Raw genomic sequence first — 27317 nt, forward strand, 5'->3', positions numbered from 1 at the left:
TAATCTCTGAACTAATATCCTCTTTTTTATGCCTGTGTCGCGCACAAGTGTGCGTGTGTGTGTTTAGTGTGTGTTTAGTGTGTGTGTGTGTGTTTAGTGTGTGTGTATGTGTGCCAGATCTGAACCCAAAATCAGATGAAACATTAATTTCTGTTTTTATTGAACATGTGCAGTCAGTGCAAATAGCAATAACACCCGGAGCTGTTTGTTTGGGTGAAAGCATTGTGTGGAAAAGATTCCAGATACACGCCGAAGCTCATAACGAAGCTCTCCGACTCCCAAACCGGCTTCTTTTACTGCTTTCGCACACACTGAATAGTTCACAGGCCCTCACGTTCCAGCTGGAAAAGCGTTTAAATCCGTTAAAGACTAACAAAGAACCGTAAAATCCCGTTTCAGGAAATTTCCTTTGCTCTTTAAAATGAACGGCTTCTGATAGACATCAGTTAGACAATGACACGTCCAGACACGTGCGACATTATCACACGTCCGTCAAATTACCGGTGCTCTGACGAGATTGATTGATCTACGAGATCATGAGGAGTTGTGAGGCTTAAACAAGACACTCGTGACAATATCTTGATCTCATAAAAATAAATAAAAATGCTTTTATTTTCTGACGGGAAAATTTCATATCAGTGTCCTCTGAGAACAGAACACACTTCACTCCATATAGAAGGAAGGAACGTTTAGTCCTGTTAATGATGAAGTTTTGATCCGTATGGTGCTTATCTGGAGCAACACTATGTAAGAAACACAACAATGTTGTGCTGTTGGAGGAAAGTAATCAGTGATGAGGCGTTGTGATGAGTTACTGATATCTACGGTGGCCAAGAAGTACATAAAAAACAAATCCAAAAACACAAGGAGAATGCAGACAAAGTGGTAAAGGTAGGTATAGTTTTTGCTAATGGAATTCTTCCCTCTGATTGGAAGAGACATGGGTCACTCAGGATCTACAGGAAGTCCAGCAGTAGCTGCAGCAGTAGAAAGTGGATTGGTGTGTGTATGAACACAGCTCTGCTCTTATATTACATCCTTTAATCTGGAATAGTTTGGTCTTCCAGAACATTCCTGGTGTGTTTTTAGAGATCACAAACTAATCTTTACTCCATGATACACTATCAGTATATCCAACATCACACTGACCATATGAACGTCCTTCCTCACAGTAGAGCTGAATGAACTCCATTTTATTATAAATATATATGTTTGTTATCTTCTTCAAAAAAATGGTTTAAAGTGAAGGCAGAACTCCACACATGTACAGGAAATAACAATTTCCTACTACTAGCTCAGATATTAAACACAATGTTCCATTACATCGTTTGAAAGCATTTTACAAAAGTCAACAAATGGAAAAATATGTAAAATAACAAAAATAAATGATTCACCTGTGTGTCAACAAAAAGAGTTGATTCAAAGAGTTGATTCATTTCTAAATGACTCATCGCTTGTGATTTCTTATGTGTAGTCATTTTTATCTTTCCAAGTTGGTCCAGAATGTCTTGTGTAGTTAATGTTTCTCTGATTTAAAACACTTGATTTAATAATTAGATCAATAAACTGATTAGGAAATAACAATTCAAATCCCAGTGAATGCAGCAGGATCGCGATGCTTCTGCTAACTCGCTCACACTGCTCACCTAAAATGGTCTCATAACTCTTACATTTCTCAGTCGATTCGCTCCACAGCGTGAATCAAAAACACTCCCATTCACACGGCCTCATCAATTGTCGAGCCTGCTCTCTAAATCACCACGTCTCGCTCGCCATAATGGAGCTAGCGTACCACCTCCGCCACAACACTGACACATCCGAAAACAAATGAGTGTCCTTTCTTCACCACGCTAGCATTAACATTTCACATGCCCCGCAGGCAACTAGCACCATATCAATCGTCCCAGGAGCTAATCTAGCATTAGCCAGTGTAATGCATGCATTATTTACGATTCGGGGTCTTTAAGGAAGTGCTAAGGTAAATAGGAGGGGCTCTATCAGCTCAGTGAGGCTAATCTGTTAGAACAGTACGTATGGGATTGATTATATACGTTAGCTGAGGTGTTTTGTCCACAGGCTACACACTTTAGACACAGGAGTGAGTTTCGTATGGCTTTTCTGTTACGTGTCGTCTGACTGAAGATGGATTGATCTTCGTTCTAGCCACCTGCCTCGAATCATAAATCCTAATAAACTTATTTAGCCCTTAAAGACGTCTAAAACTGCTTTTTTTTCATTTGTTTTTACATTCGTGGTGTTTCAGCATGGCTAAACAAGGATGTGGATTCTTCTAACCAAGTAAACGATCTGAAACATGGGCTCATGTCTACTCCACCTAGCCTAAACAACCTAAACTAAGTGTAAGACTAAACAGCTGTAACTCTGTAACACTAACAATTCGCTAAACAGAGGCTTCAGATTCTGGAACTCGAAATATTTACGTGAAACCTGAGTTTAGCCGTGATTAGAGTGTTTAGCCTAGGCTAAATACTGTATATTTGCCCATGCTTATGATAATGGAGCTAAAGTACATGAGCCTATGTCTCCATTACACATATTTACAGAGAACACAGCTGTCTAACTCATTGCTTAAGTTGTTCAAGCTCATCTACAGCCATCTAAACCCCTGCTTAAAGGGTTTTTGCTAAGCTACAGCTATACAACCCTCTGTTTAGGGTGTTTTTGCACAGTAACAGCTGTTGAGCAGTTTGTTAAGTCGTTCTACTAGGCTATAGCTACTATAATCCTCTGTTTAGGGTAGCTATCATAACCCTCTGTTAAAGGTGATATGAATAGGCTACAGCTATATAGCCCTTTTTGCTAGGCTACAAATTTCTATCTCTTGGTTTAAGGTGTTTTAGCTAGGACACAGCTATCTAGCCATTTGAGGTGTTTTTTTCTAGACTACAACTAAACCTCTTTAGAATACTTTTTCTAGGTAACAGCTAGTTACCCCTCTGTTTAAGGTGTTTTTGCTAGGTAACAGCTAGTTACCCCTCTGTTTAAGGTGTTTTTGCTAGGTAACAGCTTGTTACCCCTCTGTTTAAGGTGTTTTTGCTAGGTAACAGCTAGTTACCCCTCTGTTTAAGGTGTTTTTGCTAGGTAACAGCTAGTTACCCCTCTGTTTAAGGTGTTTTTGCTAGGTAACAGCTTGTTACCCCTCTGTTTAAGGTGTTTTTGTTAGGCAACTGCTAGTTACCCCTCTGTTTAAGGTGTTTTTGTTAGGCAACTGCTAGTTACCCCTCTGTTTAAGGTGTTTTTGTTAGGCAACTGCTAGTTACCCCTCTGTTTAAGGTGTTTTTGTTAGGCAACTGCTAGTTACCCCTCTGTTTAAGGTGTTTTTGTTAGGCAACTGCTAGTTACCCCTCTGTTTAAGGTGTTTTTGTTAGGCAACTGCTAGTTACCCCTCTGTTTAAGGTGTTTTTGTTAGGCAACTGCTAGTTACCCCTCTGTTTAAGGTGTTTTTGTTAGGCAACTGCTAGTTACCCCTCTGTTTAAGGTGTTTTTGTTAGGCAACTGCTAGTTACCCCTCTGTTTAAGGTGTTTTTGCTAGGTAACAGCTAGTTACTCCTCTGTTTAAGGTGTTTTTGCTAGGTAACAGCTTGTTACCCCTCTGTTTAAGGTGTTTTTGCTAGGTAACAGCTTGTTATCCCTCTGTTTAAGGTGTTTTTGTTAGGCAACTGCTAGTTACCCCTCTGTTTAAGGTGTTTTTGCTAGGTAACAGCTTGTTATCCCTCTGTTTAAGGTGTTTTTGTTAGGCAACTGCTAGTTACCCCTCTGTTTAAGGTGTTTTTGTTAGGCAACTGCTAGTTACCCCTCTGTTTAAGGTGTTTTTCCTGTGCAACAGCTAGTTACCCCTCTGTTTAAGACGTTTCAACTAGGCAACAGCTATCTACCCCTCTGTTTAAGGTATTTTAGCTAGGCAACAGTTATCTACTCCTGTGTTTAAGGTATTTTAGCTAGGCAACTGAGAGAGGAATTCTTTTTGTTTAGGATCCTTAGGCTAATCTACAGCTGTCTAGCCCTCTGTTGTAGTGTTTATGCAAGGCTACAGCTGTCTAACTCTGTGTTAAAGGGGTTTGTATAACGCTGAACATTTTACTAAGTTAATGTGAGCTCCAGCTCTCTAAAACTCTGAAGTAGGCGTGAAATAAACGAATTACACTGAGGAAAGTGAGGTATAAAAAGCGTTGGTACGTTCAATCTGGCAACCTACAGAAACCTGGCGGCGCTACAGTGGTGACGTCACTGCGCTCCACGCGGCTCGTTGTTTACATCTTCTAGGACAGAGCAGTGTGTTGGGAAATAACCTTCAGGGATTCAGTTTCATCAATCACATGTCGCAGACTTTTAAACACACGCTAACCTCCTGAAACAGCAGAGAGACTTTTACTGATTTAACTCCGGTTTATTCTCGGGTAAGAAGTTTAGAGAGAGAGTGAGTGAGTGAGAGAGTGAGTGAGAGAGAGTGAGAGAGAGAGAGGTTTTGCTTTGTTTGCTTGGACGCGCTCTTTGTGTGCGCGCATTTTCTTCTCTCTCTCTCTCTCTCTCTCTCTCTCTCTGTGTGTGTGTGTGTGTGTGTGTGTGTGCAGTCACTGTTGACCTCTGTTTTAATTTGTATGATTTACAAAGTTGTTGTGATCTAAATGACCTTCTTTACATAATCCTCTCAGACTTGGCTTACCTTTTGTTTGTTTGTTTGTTTGTTTGTTTAGCTAGCTTTTCCTAACACCTTTTTCGTGTTTATTTGATAATATATGATGCCTTTTATTTCATCATGCCACACTGCCACAGTTCTAAGTGACGTAATAAATACATTCACGATATTGTAGATGATTTTATTTTGTTTTCAAATGTAAACTTTTCTGGACATCACGTTACACACTGCTATACTGGAACTATTGGAGTTGAATCATAGAGCATATTTTTCTTTATTATATCTCTATAAATATCTTCTGTCACTCCAGATCTCCTATTACAGTTGGAAGAAAAAAAGTGAGAACATTCCTGGCTGAAGCAGGAAGTCATGATGTTCCTCAGGATGCATGTACAATAATACACTGGTTTAACCATTCATTCTGTTCACGTGTCACGTGTCAGGTGAACCGATCGATCGTGAGAGAATGTTGGAGCTCGGGAGTCGACTGGTCCACATGTACCTCTCATCTGGACCTGGAAAACCCAGCGGCTGTGGAAAGAACCTGTCCTCTTCTCCTAGTGGTGCAGAGCTGGAAAACATCAAGGAGGAGAAGATTCCTACCTTACAAGACTTTATAGAACACGTGCGGTCAGTACACCTGTGGAAGGGTTGCATCTTTAAGCTGTATTGTTTATAGAATGTGTTTAATAATCTTGAAGGTGTGAGGCATCTTGATTTATTACAACACCTGTACGAGACTCACAGAGGCCACACCTCTTTCATTAAGACTGAAATGTATAGGCCACACCTCCTTCATGAAGACTGAGACACAAAGGTCACACCTCCTTTATTAAGACTGAGACACAGAGGCCACACCTTATTTATTAAGGTCACACAGCGGCCACACCTCCTTTATTGGGATTGACTCAAAGAGGCCACACCTCCTTCACATGACTGAGACACAGAGGCCACACCTCCTTTGTTAAGGCTGAGACACCGAGGTCACACCTCCTTTAAAGACAGATACACAAAGGCCACATCTCCTTTATTAAATCTGACTCTCAGAGGCCACACCTCCTTCAGTAGGACTGAGACTCAGAGACCACACCTCCTCTATTAAGGCTGAGACACAGAGGCCAAACCTTCTTCATTAAGACTGAGACACTGAGGCCATGCCTCCTCTATTAAGACTGAGACACAGGCCACACCTCCTCTATTAAGGCTGAGACACAGAGGCCACACCTCCTTTATTAAGACTGAGACACAGAGACCACACCTCCTCTATTAAGGCTGAGACACAGAGGCCAGACCTCCTTTATTTAGACTCAGAGGCCACGCCTCCTTTATTAGGAGATATTATTGTATCTAATGTGTCTCTGTCTCTGACACAGAGGTTACACCTCCTTTATTAAATCTGACACAGAGGCAACACCTCCTTTATTAAGCCTGAAACTCAGAAGCCACGCCTCTTTCATTAGGAGATATTATTTGTCTAATATGTCTCTGTAAATTCCAGGAGGCTCAGTGGGCTGAAGAAAGAAGATCTGTTCTGTAACCTGCGCATCCCAAATCAGTTTCAGACATCACGACAGGAGATCAACCTCATCATCCTCACAGGTGTGTGTCTGAAAAAGTCTTTATTTCACTGTGCTTCTGAAAAGCTCCTTCATTTCTCCTCTGTATACACGCACACACACACACACACACACACACACACACACACACACACACAGATGTTCTCCAAACCCTCAAGCTCTTCATTGGACTTTTTATTGAACGTGTGATGTGTGTACAGGCGCTGGTGTGTACTGTATCGACGTGAAGCCCTGGAGGGGTGTGGTCTCAGCTCCCGCCCCCAACACATGGCACATCCAGGTGAAAGAGGAGGAGCAGAACTTCACCAACACGTCCATCCAGCAGATCCCTGACCCTCTGCAGTCCATCACGGTAACACATCACACTCCCTCCAGCTCCAGTGTTCCGAGTGAAACACTCAGTGTCATGCAGTTCCAGAGAAATAATCAACAACAGGAGTTACTTAAAACCCTGGTATTGATTAAATTCCTACAGAAACACATCCTGAAGTCTTTTATTCCTTAAAGAATTGCGCATTATACACTGTTTAGTCTGTTTGTAGTAAGTTGTGAAGCATCTGTGAAATACTTCTTGTTGTTCTCACTTCTGTTCTAGCAGCTCTAACACACGTCTTTATCTCTAGAAGTTAATAAGATAAAAAAAACACAAATAGAACGTGTTAAATAAATGTTCAACACCACGTTCTTACAGAAACCTCACCATATTAAAAATTATACGTTTTTGTTTATTATTAAGTTTAGAGTACTCGTGTATCAATTTAATTGATCGATTCAGTAGTCACTCTGTACAAATGATTCATTTAGGAATCGTTCAGGAGTCAGTGATCAGTGTTCGACTCCGCCTCTTTCTTCAGACCTCGTCTGTCCTTCCAGAGCTGATCGTAAAAAACACCAAGAAACATCATCACACTGTCTTCAGGCTGACTTCCTGTTCTGTAAACAAGTAAAAGTGCAGTTTGTGTATTATCCTGTTTATGTTAAAGATCTCTCTCTCTCTCTCTCTCTCAGCCCCCCCTCTCTTTGGTCCTCTGTCTCTCTCTCTCTCTCTCTTTCTCTCCCTCTCTCTCTCTCTCTCTCTCTCTCTATTTATCTATCTATCTGTCCCCCCTCCTTCTCTCTGTCTCTCTCTCTCTGCCTCTCTCTGTTTCTCTCACTCTCTCTCTTTGTCTGTCTATCTCTATCTATCTCTATCTGCCCCCCCTTCTCTCTCTCTGTCTTTCTCTGTCTCTCTATCTGTTTCCCCCCTCCTCCCTCTCTCTCTGTCTCTCTATCTGTCTCCCCCCCCCCTTCTCTCTCTCTCTCTCTCTCTCTCTCTCGCGCGCTGAATGAACTATGACATTTAGAAACTTTATTATCTATGAAGAGTTATAAACCTATGAACAGATGCTGAGCAGCAATTACAGAACAAATGTAAAAACTGAACCCAGGTCACTGAGGAGCACCGTGAGTGATGATGATGATGATGATGATGATGATGATGTCAGGTTTCTATAAGAGCCTCTCGTACACACTCCTGCTGAGGTTAGACAGGGTCATGCTTATGGTTCGAGTGTGTGATTGGTTCAGACAAACAAAATACAAACAACAATAAACAAAATATTATACCTTTATATAGTTATAATCTCACACTAAACATGTTTTATTGGAAATGTAGATATCTAAATATTTAATTGATGTTGTATTATACACTATATTGCCAAACGTTTTGGGACGTCTGCCTTTAAATGAACATGAATGTAATATGGAGTTGTCCCGCCCTTTGCAGCTATAACAGCTTCAACTCTTCTGGGAAGGCTTTCCACAAGGTTTAGGAGTGTGTTTATGGGAATTTTTGACCGTTCCTCTAGAAGCACATTTGTGAGGTCAGGCACTGATGTTGGACGAGAAGGTCTGGATCACAGTCTCCACTCTAATTCATCCCAAAGGTGTTCTATGGGGTTGAGGTCAGGACTCTGTGCAGGCCAGTCAAGTTCCTCCACACCAAACTCACTCATCCATGTCTTTATGGACCTTGCTTTGGTCACTGGTGTGCAGTCATGTTGGAACAGGAAGGGGTCGTCCCCAAACTGTTCCCACAAAGAGCATGAAATTGTCCAAAATGTCTTGGTATGAAGCTGAAGCATTAAGAGTTCCTTTCACTGGAACTAAGGGGCCGAGTCCAACCCCTGAAACACAACACCTGAACTCAATGATCTGGAGGGGTGTCCCAATACTTTTGGCAGTATAGTGTAGCTTGTGAAGTCTTGTGTACAGATGTAGTAAAGACACTGGAACAGTAGAAATGTGACAATCATCCAGAACATCAACATTTACCTCAGATCTGTTGTTAAATTGAAGAGACTTAGCATTGGCTGCTAACGTGAACACATAGAGGAGCCTTGAATCTTGCGGAGACTGTTGCTAGGCAACTGAGAGAAAACTAGCTAATTATTGACGCTAGGATTTTACTAGCTAGCATGTCGTTGAAAACGGAAACATCCAGAATGTCATCATTTACCTCAGATCTGTTGGTAAATTGCAAAGAAATGACTTTATAAACTCTTTATAACGCTTAGCATTGACCGCTAACATGGTGAACACATAGAAGCGCCTTGAATCTTGCTCAAATCTTGAGGACACTGTTGCTAGGCAACTGAGAGTAAGCTAGCTAATTATTGAAGCTAGGATTTTACTAGCTAGCATGTCATTTAAAATAACAGAAACACAGAATCTGTTGTTAAATTGCAACGAAAAGACTTTATAAACTCTTGATAACACTTAGCATTGACCGCTAACATGTGAACACATAGAAGCATGAGGACACTGTTGCTAGGCACTTTAGCAGCTTGTTGAGACTGTCATGAATTATTGCTAGCTAGCATGTAGCTTGTGTTTGTTATCTCAGACAAAAACCAAGGACCTGTGCAGCCACATGCAGCGGTGTGGCGTGAACATCAAGCCCACGCTCTTTTTACCCAGAATCCTCTTCCTCTCACCTCACTGTCACCTGGATGAAGAGCTGAGGAAGAGGAAGGAGCTGGTCTCTTATGAAGACATGGAGATGTTTCTGCGCTCACTCAGGGAGGGCTACGTCACCTGGATCACAGACGCCATGACACCTTCTTGGATCTCAGGTCAGAGAGTCATCTACAGAGTATAGATATATAAATTATATAAATGTAGATCGTGTCATAAGAGCACTGTTGCTAGGCAACTGGAAAATGTAGACGCGGAGTGGAAGGTAGCTAAAGACTAAGGCTAACGGTTTAGCTTTATAGAAGTCTTTTATATGGTCAGATTAAAGACAGTGACAGAAACCTTACTTCACATAACATGTAGAAAAAAAGAATGTGATGCTACACTGCTGCTAGTCAACTCAGAAGTATGGACTGTGTACAGGCTAACAGGCTAATTACTGAGGTTATGTTTTTATAGCTAGCATGTAGCATGTGTAGTCTTTAGACAGGGTAAAGACACAGTGACCAGTCCAGAACGTCAACACTGACCACATGTTGGTAAAATGCAAAAAAAAAAAAAAAGACCTATGACCTTTGGCTGAAATGACATTTAGCGTAACATGCACGTTTTAGGGCTTGAGCGTAAGCTGGCTAAATATTTCTAGCTAGCATTTGCTGCCTTTCGTACAGATAAAGACTGACGGAGAACCTTCTGGAATTCTGGATGTGTTGATGGATTGCTAAGAAAAGCAACGTAAGACTGTTAGCACTTAACACTTAGCACTAATCGCTAGTACAATAAACTCACAGGTGTAATTAAACCTAGCAGAAACTCTTGGTGTGTTTTTTTTATTTTTTTTTTTATAATCTGTTATTTTTATTATTGCGATATTTTTGTTCATTTGCTAACTAAAGATGATGAAGAAATACGTTCAAGGCCATAAGCTAGCTACATGCTAACAGGCTAAATTAGCGCAGACTGCTTTTTTTATGATTGTTCTTCTTGATCTCTTTAAGGCGCACTAGCATTTTGGACACGCCCCCTCAGAACTGTTTCTGACATTTCTCTGATTCTGATTGGCCAGGTCACCTGTCATTCAGGCAGTTGGGGGCGGTGCAAAGCGTGCTGGGACGACTGGGGACGTGGGACGTGGTGCAGCTGAGCAGCGGCGCCGAGCTGAAGGGAGACTTTCAGGGTTGCCAGCACCTCGCGCTGGACAGACAGGAAACAGACGTGCTGGAGTTCAGCAGGGGGTGGAGCCTAAGTACGGACACACTGTGGGCTCTGCTGGGACACAAACCACAGGTTAGAGTACGCACATGCACAAACACACACATGCACAAACACACACATGCACAAACACACACACAAACACACACACTGTGTGTCTGTCTGTCTATCTATCTATCTATCTATCTATCTATCTATCTATCTATCTATCTATCTATCTATCTATCTATCTATCAGTGTATTTCATTTATTCATTTGTTTGTTCATTTTGTTAATTAATTAATTGACTAGTATAATTTTCAGTCTTTTGCAACACACACACACAAATACAAATGATTCTAGTGACAAAACTACATCTTCACTGAATGCACCTGATTTGATCTTTTTTTTAAAATGAATGAATGAATAAATAAATTAATTAATTACTAAAGATGAGATTTTATATAAAAGATCATTCTCTCTTTCGGCCAGGAGCGAATATGGATACGGTGTCATAATGTTAGTGCTTCCATCATCCCGACATTAACGGAGTGTCAGTCACACACACACACACACACACACACACATACACACACACACACACACACACACACACACACACACACACACACTGAGTGAGTAAATAACAGAGAGGTGGTGCGCAGCAGAAACACACAGACCATTCATTACAGTCCTGTTTACTGAAATCAATAACAACACCGCGGGCCTGCTGCTGAAAAACGAGCAACAACTACACACAACACACTGAGGGAGAGAGAGAGAGAGAGAGAGAGAGAGAGATGGAGAAAGAGAGGGAGAGAGAGAGAGAGGGGGAGAGAGAGAGAGAGAAAGAAATAGAGGGAGAGAGAGAGGGAGAGAGAGAGACTCAGATAAAGTGGGACAGCTAAAAAAGAGAGGTAGAGACAGTTAAAGAGAGAGATAAAGAAAGACAGATAGAGCGAGGGAGTGCACTCATAAAGTAAACAAGACAGATGAAGAGAGACTACAAACATAAGATGGAAACCGAAAGACAGAGAGATGGATAAAGAGAGAGAGAGAGAAAAGGAGTTAAAGAGAGACAGTGAGACAAAGGAGAGAGAGAGAGAGAGAGAGAGAGGTTGTAGTGAGACTAGTGATCTTCAGACATAGATATATTTATATATAAATATATTAAATATATATTATATTTATTTCGGACTAACAGATTACATTTGGACTTTTATTTTGCAAATCTAAATAATTTATAAGTAAATAAAAGAATAAATTAATAAATAAATTGGATTGAGAATGTTCTCAGCGTTTAATCTCTCAACATTATTATTATTATTATTGTTATTATTATTATTATTATTATTATTATTGTTATTATTCCACCAACAGATGGCACTGTAGTCAAGTTATAGTAGCACTGACATTATGCTGGTGTGTGTGTGTGTGTGTGTGTCCCCTAACGTGTCATGTTTTTTTTTAATAATGCTTATCCTGCTTATCATTTTAGCATTAATTAAACTTTTAAGTCATTTAAAATGACCCGAGTTTGTGAAACACATCGAGATGGAAGTGTTAAAGGCTCTCAAAACACACACACACAGACACACACACACACAGTTATTATATTATCAGCTCTTTGTAATGGCTGTCAGTAAATGACACCAGTCAACTTTTTTGGGCGAGGTAGAGGAGTGTTTATGAGGCGGTGAGTGGCGAGTGCAGGACAAAGGCACACGGCTTGGTTTACAGAATGGCGTATTTGTATCGCAATTTCGGTGTGAAGAGCGAGGAGGTGATGAAAGGAGGAACTGTTAAAAGCCCCGCATTGTGTTCACACCTGCACCGCCCCAGAACAGCGTGCTGATGACCGCACGCTGGGTCAGGCGCCTCACCGCCACATCACTGCTCATAATCTCTCCTGAAACATCATCAAACATCACTTACATGAGATACAGGAATACACCGAATCAAAACGAGTCAAAGCAGGGAGTCAAAAGGAACGAATTGAAACTGGATGTGAATCACTGCACTGATACATCTTTAGTCAAAGAGAGGAATCAACTGAAAATGAACAGAATCGTTGCACTGAATCAAAATGAGTCAAAGCATTGAAACAAACTGAATCGGTTCAGTCAGTCTGAATCGATGCAAAGAATGCAATTCTTTAACTGTATCATACAGTGAGTCAAATCACTGAAACAAATCAAGTTATTACCATGAATCAAACTGAATCAAAATTGTAAATGTGTTGAAGTCAATGCAGTGAATCAAAATGAGTCAATGCAGTGAATCAGACTGAATTGGTACACTGAGTCAAAGCAGTGATTCAAAAGAAACAAATTGAAACTGGATATGAATCATTGCACTGATACAACAATGAACAGAATTGTTGCCCTGAAACAAACTGAATCGGTCAAAATAAGTCAAATAAATTCATGCACTGAATTAAAGCGACTCAAAGCAGTGAATCAAAGTGACACAATTTATATGAAGTAATGAATCAATATGAATCGTTGCAATGAATGAATAGAATTAATTCAGTGATTTCTATTAATCATGCTCTGAAACTGCGATGGATCAATCAAAAGTGAATCAGTGCACTGAATTAAATCAAGTCAAAGCAGGGAATCAAATTGTAACAAGGCAACGAGTCAAATAAATTCTTTAACTGTATCATACGGTGAAAAAATTAATCAAAATAATGAATCAAAACAGTTCATTACCATGAATCAAACTGAATCAAAATAGTAAGTGTCTTGAATTAAAACAAGTCAGTGCAGTAAATCAAAATGAATCAAAGCAATGAATCAAAACAAGTCAATACAGTGAATCAAAATGAGTCAAAGCATTGAATCAAAATGAGTCAAAGCAATGAATCAAAACATGTCAATGCAGTGGATCAAAATGAGTCAAAGCAATGAATCAAAACAAGTCAATGCAGTGAAACAAAATGAGTCAAAGCAATGAATCAAAATGAGTCAAAGCAGTGAATCAAAATTAAACAAAACAACTCAATGAATCAAACTGAATCAAAATAGGAAATGTCTAGAATCAAAACAAGTCAATACAGTGAATCAAAATGAGTCAAAGCATTGAATCAAAATGAGTCAAAGCAATGAATCAAAACAAGTCAATGCAGTGAATCAAAATGAGTCAAAGCAGTGAATCAAAATTAAACAAAACAACTCAATGAATCAAACTGAATCAAAATAGGAAATGTCTTGAATCAAAACAAGTCAATACAGTGAATCAAAATGAGTCAAAGCAGTGAATCAAAATTAAACAAAACAACTCAATGAATCAAACTGAATCAAAATAGGAAATGTCTTGAATCAAAACAAGTCAATACAGTGAATCAAAATGAGTCAAAGCATTGAATCAAAATGAGTCAAAACAATGAATCAAAACAAGTCAATGCAGTGAATCAAAATGAGTCAAAGCAATGGATCAACATGAGTCAAAGCAGTGAATCAAAATTAAACAAAACAACTCAATGAATCAAACTGAATCAAAATAGGAAATGTCTTGAATCAAAACAAGTCAATGCAGTGAATCAAAATGAGTCAAAGCAATGAATAAAAATGTCTATAGTTAACATGAATTAATGCAGTTGTTTAAATGAATCATGCACCGAATCAAAATGAGTCAAAGCAGCAAATCCAAATGAACAGAAGCGATAAATGAAGATGAATCAATCTGAATTAAAATATACAGACCAGTGAACAGACACATAAAAAACTTCAGCTAAAGTCCAGAAAGATCATCCTCACGGTCCTGCGTGTTTTGTCAGATAAAGTGTTTGGTCAGAATATTCACGGATGAAAAAACGTTGTCGGTTGTTCGAGAGCTCATTTGCATATTGAGATACAGATTAATAAATCTAATGTAGAATTATTAAAGAAAATATTATGATGTAATATTAAACTGAATTTTTTCAGAGTTGTTGCTAAGGCATTGAAAGGATTTTTCCATTTAAAAAAAAAATGTGTTCATTTATTTTTAAATTAATTTCCATTTTTAATTTTGTATGAGACCACAACATGGCTGCCGTCACCGCCGCAGCAGTCGTTCCCCTCCTGAGCGATTTGCGTGTTGTTGACTGCTGGAATATTTGTTTCTCCCGCTCGGCTAAGTGGCACTCTTCTCCGATGCAGACTTTTTTTTTCCTCCTTTCAGATCGCTCCCATTAACATGGCCATGCCGAACCGGCAATTACTCACTCAGCTCCGCCATTCAGGGACTCAATCCGCTCGCTGCCTGCAAGATGCTCATTAGCCCAATCCAGTTAATTGTATAAGAAGATAATTGCATGTAAATGCCGGGCCTAAAAGCAGCCTTTTGAGCCTCCTCTCCCTGCCTCAATAGTGCGGCTGCTTCGGGGCTTTCTGGGTAGTTTGCTTAACGGGAAGGCAATTAATTGATTTGGCTAATGAAGTAAAATACTCCAGACGCACACTGCGCATGCAAAGTGGCGAGGATCGGCGAGCGATTGCAGCAAAACGAGTGGAGGAAAAAAAAAAAGAAAACAAATAAATAAATAAGTCCATGTCTGGTGAAGAGATAAAATAGAGATGATATTAGAGGTAAAGGTTTATTCTGAGGTTATGAGAGATTTCCAGTGTGAGAGTAAAAAAATAAACATATGATAATAGCGGGGGGGGGGGGGTAGAGAGAGAGAAAGAGAGAGAGACGAGGGCTTGGGGTGGTGTTTAATTTGCTCTCTGTCAAACAGAACAATACTTACTGCCATGTTGACAGAGTGAAGTCAAGGCTAAAGACTGTGAGAGGTCAAAGGTCACACAGTCTTGGGGGATTCTCGCCTTACAGGCCGATCTGGAGCCAAGTCGAGATTTACTGACGCTTTTACACTCTACTATGATGGATGGACGGACGGACGGATTGATTGATTGATAGATAGATTTTCGTAGTTACATCATTGATAGGTAAATAAAAGGACAGACTGACATTCAAAAAAATAGACAGATGAATAATTTCAGATCTGTACAATAATAATAATAATAATAATAATAATAATAATAGTAATACAGGCAGTTTGGACAGATACAAAACAATATACAGACAGAGAGACAGAAAGGCAGACAGAGAGACAGAAAGGCAGACAGAGAGACAGAACAGAACAATGACAAAATAATTGACAGAGTTAAAACGACAGACAAAAAGACAACATCAGAAATGACATGACAGACAGACAGAAAGACAGACCGAGAGAGAATAACAGAGACAGACTGAGAGAAAGAAAGAGAGAGACAGACAGAGTGTGACAGACAGACGCAGAGAATATCGGACTTAGAGATAGACAGAGAGAGAGAGACAGACAGACAGGGAGAATAACAGACTGAGAGACAGACAGAGAGAGAGAAAGAGAGACAGACAGATGGAGAGAATATCAGACTGAAAGATAGACAGAAAGAGAGACAGACAGATAGAGAGAGAGAGAGAGAGACAGAATAACAGACTGAGAGAGAGAGACAGACAGAGGAAGGAAGAATAACACAGAGAGAGATAAAGAGACAGACATAGAGATGTCAGTAAGTTACGACAGGCCGTGTTCCCTCTGTCCTCTTATAACCTCTTTGTGAGCTGGAGAGAAACAGATGCATGACTGTGCAGCGCTTTTTGATGATGTCATCACGTGGCGCCTGTCCACGGCAGGTCACACACGGGTGTACATGTTTGATCAGACTTTAACATGAACCAGAACAGACTTTACTCCACTGAGACCATCGTCCTGTCCATCATCTAAGTGCTGGACAATCCTCCATTACCAATCCATCTGTATGACATCTGCTCACCCCAACACCACATGCCTCCACCCCCCCCCATCTCTGCTGCCCCACAGCTGCCCCCCCAGACCCTCCCCAGGGTCCTCTCTGCTGTCCGGGGGGAGACACTGTGTTAAAATATCATCCGCTATTTTAAAGAAATATTTGTAAATTGAGGCTGTGGTGTGTATCAGGGTTACACAGTAACACCAGTAACACCAGTAACACCAGTAACACCAGTAGCACCAGTAATATCATTAACATTATTGCCTTAAAATTGAAGCACCAAACCTGTCCAGAGACCTGTAGAGCTGCTAATAATAATAATAATAATAATAATAATAATAATAATAATAATAATCACCATCATCATCAGTCTGGTTTTATACTGTGTATCTGTCTGTCTGACACTCTGTCTGTCTGTCTGATTATACTTTGTATCTGTATGTGTGTCTGTCTGGTTATTCTGTCTGTCTGTCTGATTATAATGTCTGTCTGTCTGTCTGTCTGGTTATGTCTGTCTGTCTGTCTGTCTGTCTGGTTATACTGTGTGCCTGTCTGTATGTCTGGTTATTCTGTCTGTCTGTCTGGTTATATTGTGTATCTGTCTATAATCAGTGTGTGTGTGTGTGTGTGTGTGTGTGCACCATGTCGCTAGTCACAGTAGCAGCTATAGAGTATGCTAACACAGCTCGCGCATGCCTCCCCTGTGGACGTGTAAATAAATCCTGCGTGTGTGTAATAAATTGATGGTTTTATTAGAGGCTCTTTTTGTTATCCGAGCTCTGAAAGGGGAAAAGGATCCGCTACAGGGGAAGGGAACACTGCGGAATATCGATCCCACCTCGCTCCGCTGCGCGCTCACACGATCCATAATGCATTAAGCACTCCAGCTTCAGAGACGGAGAGCTGAGCACAGCCCTTCTGACAGACTGTGTCCTCACACACACACACACACATACACACCCCGGTCACCTGTTTATCTCTGTCTGATTATTTTAGCCACAATAATAATGACATCATTTATTTTTTTAATTCACTGTGTGTTATAACAGCATTATGCACCCTACATAGCTCACTACACAGTGTGTGTTATAACAGCATTATGCACCCTACATAGCTCACTACAGTGTGTGTTATAACAGCATTATGCACCCTACATAGCTCACTACAGTGTGTGTTATAACAGCATTATGCACCCTACATAGCTCACTACACAGTGTGTGTTATAACAGCATTATGCACCCTACATAGCTCACTACACAGTGTGTTATAACAGCATTATGCACCCTACATAGCTCACTACACAGTGTGTGTTATAACAGCATTATGCACCCTACATAGCTCACTACACAGTGTGTTATAACAGCATTATGCACCCTACATAGCTCACTACACAGTGTGTTATAACAGCATTATGCACCCTACATAGCTCACTACACAGTGTGTTATAACAGCATTATGCACCCTACATAGCTCACTACACAGTGTGTGTTATAACAGCATTATTCACCCTACATAGCTCACTACACAGTGTGTGTTATAACCGCATTATGCACCCTACATAGCTCACTACACAGTGTGTGTTATAACAGCATTATGCACCCTACATAGCTCACTACACAGTGTGTGTTATAACAGCATTATTCACCCTACATAGCTCACTACACAGTGTGTGTTATAACAGCATTATGCACCCTACATAGCTCACTACACAGTGTGTGTTATAACAGCATTATGCACCCTACATAGCTCACTACATAGTGTGTAATAGAACGAAACCCTGACTCCTCCTGCTCCTGAAAGATTCTTCAATGCAACGTTCTGTTTCATTACGACTAAAAGTATTGGCACCCCCGTCTTCACCCGAGTTGCGCGACGCCGTTGACCGAATCTCGCTGTGGCTTTCCCCCTGCCCGTGACAGACACACCTGCCCGTGACGGACACACCTGCCCGTGACGGACACACCTGCCCGTGACGGACACACCTGCCCGTGACAGACACACCTGCCCGTTACAGACACACCTGCCCGAGACACGCCCATTTGAGCGTCTAATAAATATTTAAATCTTTTTCATTTTTTTCTGCAGAAATGAACATAGGAGAGTTTCCAGCTCACACAAGAGAAGTTTAGATTCAGAAGTTTTAATGTGCAAATGTACAGTTTGGAGGGAAAGCCTGAAATGTGTGTGTGTGTGTGTGTTGTCGGAGCTACGTGGATTGATTTTAACCAATCTAAAATAACTAAAATAACAGTGTATTGATAAATAATATTGCTGTTTCAGAAACACACACACACACACACACACACACATTGTTTCTGGGGGGTTTTTTTTCTCCATTTCCTTAAAGTGTGTGTGTGTGTGTGTGTTGTCATAGATAACACACAGCAGAAATTGTTAATGGCTGCTCTCTGAAGACTCCATTCATCTGGTGTGTGTGTGTGTGTGTGTGTGTAAGAGCAGTATTGTGGTTCTGTTCTGCTGCTGATGGTGAGATACACAGCACAAATATACAATTCATAAAACACACAGTTTAGTCTCAGTCCAGAGCTGCTTCTGCTGTTCGTGTGTGTGTGTGTGTGTGTGTGAGCCACTGCTTTATGTTGTTACAGAGATTGCAGCTTAATTGACAGCTTGCCATGACGGGGAAATCATGTGATTTCTCAAAGCGCATGTCAACAGGGCGGAAGATGCGAGCGTTTGCCGGAAAGCGGCTTAAACTGGTTTTCTCGCTGCTGCTTAACGAGCGTCTATTGGCTTTCCAGTATTCGTGTGTGTGTGTGTGTGTGTACGTGTGTACTCAGAGCAGGAGTAGAATTAAAACATGTATTTATAAACACCAGACAAAAGGCTTTTTATTATTAAAGAATAAACTTAAACGGAGGGGAAAAAAACACAAGACAGAAAATCAGATCAGAAGTGGGCAGGGCCTAATATTGTAATGAGCCCGCTTGAGTGACAGAACTCCTCAGCTCTGTGATCTCAATATCTGGATTAACCTTGTCCACTCGTTAGGTTCCCTAGGTAGGCAGCATGTTTGAGTGAAGTCTACAGGATGGTTCGTGATGATCTAGTGAACCTGGTGTGAAGATGAAGACACACAGTGATGCGAGTGTGTTAGCGGCACAGTGATCCTCTGCTCATGTGATTGATTAGCTCCGGCTCCTCCTCCACTTTTTCACTTTTGTGTCGCTTTGTTTCCTCACAAGCGCTCCCCGCTTCTTCCGAGCGTCACTGGACGCTAAGCGCCCTCAGAAGGAACGCGAGTGCCGGTCAAATTAGCATTCAAGAATCCGTGAGCGCTTCAATTACCAAATTTATCCTGAAATGTATCTGAGGCAACGGCTGCCGCGAGCTCTCCGAACAACACCGACCGCGAGCTTGTTAATGAGGAAAAGAAGCTAACAGCATTCAACAAGCTTCATGAGCTACAGCACCGGGGACTGGTTTATTTCACCAAAAATAAATAAATAAATAAACAAATAAATAAATAGACATGGTGTTTAATTGAATTTCTAAAATAGAATGAAAGTCTGATTCATGTGAACAAAATCAAACAGACGTGTGTGTTTATCATGTGGAAGTGTGTGTGTGTATCATTTAAAAGTTTTGGCACCCTTCGAACAAACTCATTGAACCGTTAAGTGTAATTGTTTTTATGGAAACAAAAAGATTTAAAGCGATTAGATCTACTGGATTACTGAGGACCAGAGCTACTCAGAAGTGAGCACTACTAAGTGAGCCTACTCAGGGAGCACTATTCAGGTAGAACTACTCAGGGAGCTTACTCAGAGTAGTGCTCCCTGAGTAGGCTCCCTGAGTAGTGCTCACTTCTGAGTAGCTCTGGTCCTCAGTAATCCAGTAGATCTAATCGCTTTAAATCTTTTTGTTTCCATAAAAACAATTACACTTAACAGTTTAATGAGTTTGTTTGAAGGGTTTTATAATTCTAACAAGTGATTCATAAATAAATAAATACATAAATAAAATAAATAAATGAAAACAAATAAATACGTACGTAAATAAATAAATAAATAAATAAATAAATAAATAAATAAATAAATAGAGCTGGATGGTTTAATAATTATTTTCAGCATGTCAGTGAAATGAAAGTAGAAGAGGAGTTGGAGCTGCAGCTGCTCCTCTGGTATCTCCGCCACAAACCGAATTAGTGCCATTGATTTTAAAATTAACTACTTACCGCGTCCATTATGTGTTTAGCTTGATTTACAGGGTGCGAGGAACGCTTTTCAAACCCCGACACGGCCACCGGCCGGAGCTGCGTCTCCGAGCACAAACCCCCCGGCACCTGCTTCTCTCTGAGAGATGCTTCGGCCTCGGCTTTGTTTTGTTTACGTGTTTATCTCCCTGTGGAGTGGCTGGAGTGCAGCTATTTCCTCCTTTCTGCATTTTATTTACATCTCTTCCTCTGATTAATCCTGTTATTCTTGCCTATTATTAATCAATCAGGATGCTAGTTTTCTTTTGTTTAGTATAACCATCATCATCATCATCATCAGCTGCGTGAAGTTTAAAAAGCTCTAAGTGCCGTGATCGCTAATTACAGCCCAGTCTTCTCCGCTTTTTGTGCTTTAATATCATTTGTTATTAGCGTAGCAGCACGGCCGGGGTGGGGCGGGGTGGGGGCCTCGTCTCTTAAACGCCCATTTGTTTTGGAGTCTTTCAGTGCAGGATGCTATCAATAGACACTAAAGAAAGATCAATAAGCGTTCATTTATCCAGTCAGGCAAGTCGCCGCAGCACAGCCACTTCATTATACACGCAGAGCAGCATTTGCTTTAATTGGCCCCGAATCAAAGGAGTGAAGTGGATGGAGTGGAGCCATTTGCATATCTGTCAGCGAGTCGGACCTGCCGATTGGCCCGGTGCGCATAATGACGCCCGAATTTGCAAGTCATACATCTGGAAACGGGAGGGTTGAAACAAATGGAGGGCTTTTGTCAAGGCGAGGAGATCTCCTGCTTCTCTCTGGTCCTGAACAAACCAGCTTTACAGAAATATAAACCTTCTAGAAGTTTCTGAAGGATTCACTGAACCGCCTGATGAGTGTCACGTTAATCCGAGTGTGTGGAGTGAACGAGCATCTCCTCGGGCTTTATATAGGGAAAGACGATTAAAAGTTTTGGCACCCTTTAAACAATCTATTATGTGTAGTTGTTTTTTGTAAGTGATGTATCTGATACTCTGTTGTGCTGCTGTGGGAAAATAATCAACGACGGCATGGTGTGATGAGGAGTCGATCTTACTGACTTTTATATCACTGCAATTCATCAGCCGATTACAATCTCTCATTTAGTATGCCGTGAAACATCGTACTTTTTATCCAGTTATCGTTATGTTTAATGTTTAGGGAACTTCCTAAACAAAATAAGGATAAAATAGTTTAATAATTTACTTTACTTTAATAATTTATTTTTATTTTTTAAATTTTTTCCCCCTCTCCTTTCTCTGTTTATCTTCTTTTGTAAAGCTGCTTTGAGATAGTGTCCATTGTAAAAGGTGCTATACAAATAAAATCGAATTGAATTGGAAAAAAAGGAACCACAGCTTATCAAAGCATCTTAGTTTTCTTCTTTTTTTGGTAAAAATCCTAATCACAGTTTTGTTGTGAAGCTCTGATGCTGGAGACTCCTTCTGCTCTCATGCTGAAGAAAACGATTCCTTACAGAAATCGCCTCCATATCCCCGCACCATTGCACGTCTTGAATCCGCCGAACAAACTTGCTATAGCATTTGAAAGAGCGTACGAGTTGTTACTATAGTGACAATAGCCTGACCAATCAGAATCCAGAAAGCATGAACGCCTAACGATTAACAACATTGCCCTGTTCCAGACGAAGGTCTCACTCATCCCATGACCCTGAAACTACACTTTAAAACCTTTTCTTTTTCCTCATTTACGCAACGAGACGTCCAACATGCTTAGGGTCACACCTGTTCCCCCTGCCTTCTATTCTGCTCCTCAATTACCAGGAAGCCATTTTGCCGCGACCCTCCTTATCTCCAGCCTGCTGCATTTCCACATTACAGCTGAAGTACAGTTCTCCACAGCAGCTCCAGCTCCAGCTCCAGCAGGCTGTAATTTACTGCCTCAGCCATCTGTTGTGGCTCTGCAAAATTACACATAAACTGGTTAGCGGACACTTTGGCCCATTGTCTGTTGTTTTGATAATCACCCTTAATAATGCTCGGCATCAATATGGTCTTTAAACCCGATTTGGGGGGTTAATGGAATAAGACGGAGGCAGTCAGTGTATGCAGCGGGACTAATGTCATTAGGAATGTTTGCGAAGAGCCAAATTAAATCAGCCATAAATTGCGCTCTCGAGTTTAGAACGAAAAAAAAAAGCCTGCAGCCGTTCAGCCCTGGAAGAGCGCTTCATATTTTAACCTCTCGTAGTAACCGCGCTTAAAATGGACCAGAATAAAGGAGCGTGAATGTGGCGCTAATAATTATTGCCGCTGCTCTAATGCCTCCGATTTAAAAAGAAATAGGATTTCTGAAGAATGGGCTCGGGCATCGTGCAGACGCTTCTAGGAAATGTGTTCGTTTGAGAAAAAAAAGACAAACATTTCTGTGTGTCAGGACAGCGAGGAGAACCGGTGTGTGTGTGTGTGTGTGTCAGGACAGCGAGGAGAACCGGTGTGTGTGTGTGTGTGTCAGGACAGCGAGGAGAACCGGTGTGTGTGTGTGTGTCAGGACAGCGAGGAGAACCGGTGTGTTTGTGTGTGTGTGTGTGTGTGTCAGGACAGCGAGGAGAACTGGTGTGTGTGTGTGTGTGTGTGTGTGTGTGTTTTTTTTTTCTGTCTACATCTTGTTTGAGACATGACAGAACAAAAGAGTCAGACGGTGTGAGTTTACAGCGAGTTCACCTGAAACACGGCACCTGTAGCTTTAGGTAACACGCCCTTCATACCTGAGAAGCCGTGCCAGGATCTGAAACCCAACGAGAGCTGAGCTGCTGCCAGACCTACAGGTGATCACATGCCTTCGTGAGAGTGTGTGTGTGTGTGTGAAGCATCCGTCTTACTTGCAGTGATTGGAGAAAAAAAAAAAGGAAAGTTACATAGCGGGTTCAGTGATCGGAGGTTGATTTACATCCCAGAGATTATCAGACACACGGAATTCTGCGTATCCAGATGTTTCTGCTTGGGATTTAGACCCAGAGATCGTTGTGTTGATTGTTAAAGTCGAGCCACAGCACACACACACACACACACGGCATCAGGAAATCAGGCCACAGATACACACGATTTCTGAAAGACTGAACTCAGACATCAGACAGTCCAGTGACACACAGACCGGACTGACCGTGGGCTCGGGTCCTCTGTGTTTACGAGTCAGAGGAGTCACTGTGGAGCGAGTCAGCTCCACAAAACTACAGCAAGGTTTTAACTTCTAGGAAATAATGGACACGCATGACACACATCAGGGGCAGTCAGTTTTAATGGTTCCATTAGTTTGTGAACCCACTGTAAACTTTATTATATTAATACTGTGTAATATCGTATTGTGTGTGTGTGTGTGTGTGTGTGTGTTGTAAATCAGATTCAGTATTAATATAGTAAAGTTTACAGTGGGTTCACAAACTGATGGAACCATTAAAAAAACCTTCAGTTTCAACACGTTCAAAAACATTAACTGCAGACGCTCTAAACACTGATTCCTCTGTTTTCTTACTGACACGCCCCCAACTGACACGTCCTCAACTGACACACCTCCAACTGACACGTCCTCAACTGATACACCTCCAAATGACACGTCCTCAACTGATACACCTCCAAATGACACATCCTCAACTGACACACCTCCAAATGACACGTCCTCAACTGACACGTCCTCAACTGACACGTCCTCAACTGACACACCTCCAACTGACACGTCCTCAACTGATACACCTCCAAATGACACGTCCTCAACTGATACACCTCCAAATGACACATCCTCAACTGATACACCTCCAACTGACACGTCCTCGACTGATACACCTCCAACTGACACGTCCTCGACTGATACACCTCCAAATGACACGTCCTCGACTGATACACCTCCAAATGACACGTCCTCGACTGATACACCTCCAACTGACACGTCCTCGACTGATACACCTCCAACTGACACGTCCTCGACTGATACACCTCCAACTGACACGTCCTCGACTGATACACCTCCAACTGACACGTCCTCGACTGATACACCTCCAACTGACACGTCCTCGACTGATACACCTCCAAATGACACGTCCTCGACTGATACACCTCCAACTGACACGTCCTCGACTGATACACCTCCAACTGACACGTCCTCGACTGATACACCTCCAACTGACACGTCCTCGACTGATACACCTCCAAATGACACGTCCTCGACTGATACACCTCCAAATGACACGTCCTCGACTGATACACCTCCAAATGACACGTCCTCGACTGATACACCTCCAAATGACACGTCCTCGACTGATACACCTCCAAATGACACGTCCTCGACTGATACACCTCCAAATGACACGTCCTCGACTGATACACCTCCAACTGACACGTCCTCGACTGATACACCTCCAACTGACACGTCCTCGACTGATACACCTCCAACTGACACGTCCTCGACTGATACACCTCCAAATGACACGTCCTCGACTGATACACCTCCAAATGACACGTCCTCGACTGATACACCTCCAAATGACACGTCCTCGACTGATACACCCCCAAATGACACGTCCTCGACTGATACACCCCCAAATGACACGTCCTCGACTGATACACCCCCAAATGACACGTCCTCGACTGATACACCCCCAAATGACACGTCCTCGACTGATACACCCCCAAATGACACGTCCTCGACTGATACACCCCCAAATGACACGTCCTCGACTGATACACCTCCAAATGACACGTCCTCAACTGACACACCTACAATTGACACGCCTACAACTGACACACCCCAAACTGACACGCCTACAATACCTACAACTGACACACCCTAAGTGGCATGTCTTAAACTGGCAAACCTACAACTGACACACCTCCAAATGACACGTCCTCAACTGACACACCTCCAAATGACACGTCCTCAACTGACATGTCCTCAACTGACACGTCCTCAACTGACACACCTCCAAATGACACGTCCTCAACTGACACGTCCTCAACTGATACACCTCCAAATGACACGTCCTCAACTGATACACCTCCAAATGACACGTCCTCAACTGATACACCTCCAAATGACACGTCCTCAACTGATACACCTCCAAATGACACGTCCTCAACTGATACACCTCCAAATGACACGTCCTCAACTGATACACCTCCAAATGACACGTCTTCAACTGATACACCTCCAACTGACACGTCCTCAACTGATACACCTCCAAATGACACGTCCTCAACTGATACACCTCCAAATGACACGTCTTCAACTGATACACCTCCAACTGACACGTCCTCAACTGATACACCTCCAAATGACACGTCCTCGACTGATACACCTCCAAATGACACGTCCTCAACTGATACACCTCCAAATGACACGTCCTCAACTGATACACCTCCAAATGACACGTCCTCAACTGATACACCCCCAAATGACACGTCCTCAACTGATACACCTCCAAATGACACGTCCTCAACTGACACACCTACAATTGACACGCCTACAACTGACACACCCCAAACTGACACGCCTACAATACCTACAACTGACACACCCTAAGTGGCATGTCTTAAACTGGCAAACCTACAACTGACACACCTCCAAATGACACGTCCTCAACTGACACACCTCCAAATGACACGTCCTCAACTGACACGTCCTCAACTGATACACCTCCAAATGACACGTCCTCAACTGACACGTCCTCAACTGATACACCTCCAAATGACACATCCTCAACTGATACACCTCCAAATGACACGTCCTCAACTGACACACCTCCAAATGACACGTCCTCAACTGACACACCTCCAAATGACACGTCCTCAACTGACACGTCCTCAACTGATACACCTCCAAATGACACGTCCTCAACTGATACACCTCCAAATGACACGTCCTCAACTGATACACCTCCAAATGACACGTCCTCAACTGACACCTCCAAATGACACGTCCTCAACTGACACATCCTCAACTGATACACCCTAAGTGGCATGTCTTAAACTGGCAAACCTACAACTGATACACCTCCAAATGACACGTCCTCAACTGATACACCTCCAAATGACACGTCCTCAACTGACACGTCCTCAACTGATACACCTCCAAATGACACGTCCTCAACTGATACACCTCCAAATGACACGTCCTCAACTGACACACCTCCAAATGACACGTCCTCAACTGACACACCTCCAAATGACACGTCCTCAACTGATACACCTCCAAATGACATGTCCTCAACTGATACACCTCCAAATGACACGTCCTCAACTGATACACCTCCAAATGACACGTCCTCAACTGACACACCTCCAAATGACACGTCCTCAACTGACACATCCTCAACTGATACACCTCCAAATGACATGTCCTCAACTGATACACCTCCAAATGACACGTCCTCAACTGATACACCTCCAAATGACACGTCCTCAACTGACACGTCCTCAACTGATACACCTCCAAATGACACGTCCTCAACTGATACACCTCCAAATGACACGTCCTCAACTGACACGTCCTCAACTGATACACCTCCAAATGACACGTCCTCAACTGATACACCTCCAAATGACACGTCCTCAACTGATACACCTCCAAATGACACGTCCTCAACTGACACACCTCCAAATGACACGTCCTCAACTGATACACCTCCAAATGACACGTCCTCAACTGATACACCTCCAAATGACACGTCCTCAACTGACACACCTACAATTGACATGCACACAACTGACACACCTTAAACTGACACGCCTACAACTGACACGCCTACAACTGACACACCTGCAACTGACATGCCTACAACTGACACACCCACAACTGACACACCATAAACTGGCACATCTCCAACTGACACGCCCCCAACTGACATGCCTCCAAGTGATACGCCTTCAAGAGACAGGAAGCAGAAACACATCACTATAAGAGAATGTGACATTTTGTCTCTTTCTTGTGTTAACTAGTTT

General features: G+C 42.0%; 1 protein-coding gene across 1 annotated transcript in view; it reads left to right on the forward strand.

The window, feature by feature from the left end:
* The first annotated feature begins 4260 nt into the window (after nt 1–4260).
* Nucleotides 4261–27317, forward strand: part of si:zfos-911d5.4 (uncharacterized) — a 44639-nt gene continuing 21582 nt past the window's right edge. Inside the window, exons 1-6 of the mRNA XM_058407338.1 lie at nt 4261–4418; nt 5101–5287; nt 6156–6256; nt 6435–6586; nt 9119–9347; nt 10256–10476. Of these exons, the coding sequence (XP_058263321.1) occupies nt 5124–5287; nt 6156–6256; nt 6435–6586; nt 9119–9347; nt 10256–10476 (867 nt within the window). The 5' untranslated portion in view covers nt 4261–4418; nt 5101–5123. The remainder of the gene's footprint in view (nt 4419–5100; nt 5288–6155; nt 6257–6434; nt 6587–9118; nt 9348–10255; nt 10477–27317) is intronic.

This window comes from Hemibagrus wyckioides, linkage group LG13 (assembly GCF_019097595.1).
Source record: "Hemibagrus wyckioides isolate EC202008001 linkage group LG13, SWU_Hwy_1.0, whole genome shotgun sequence".
Taxonomy (NCBI): Eukaryota; Metazoa; Chordata; class Actinopteri; order Siluriformes; family Bagridae; genus Hemibagrus; species Hemibagrus wyckioides.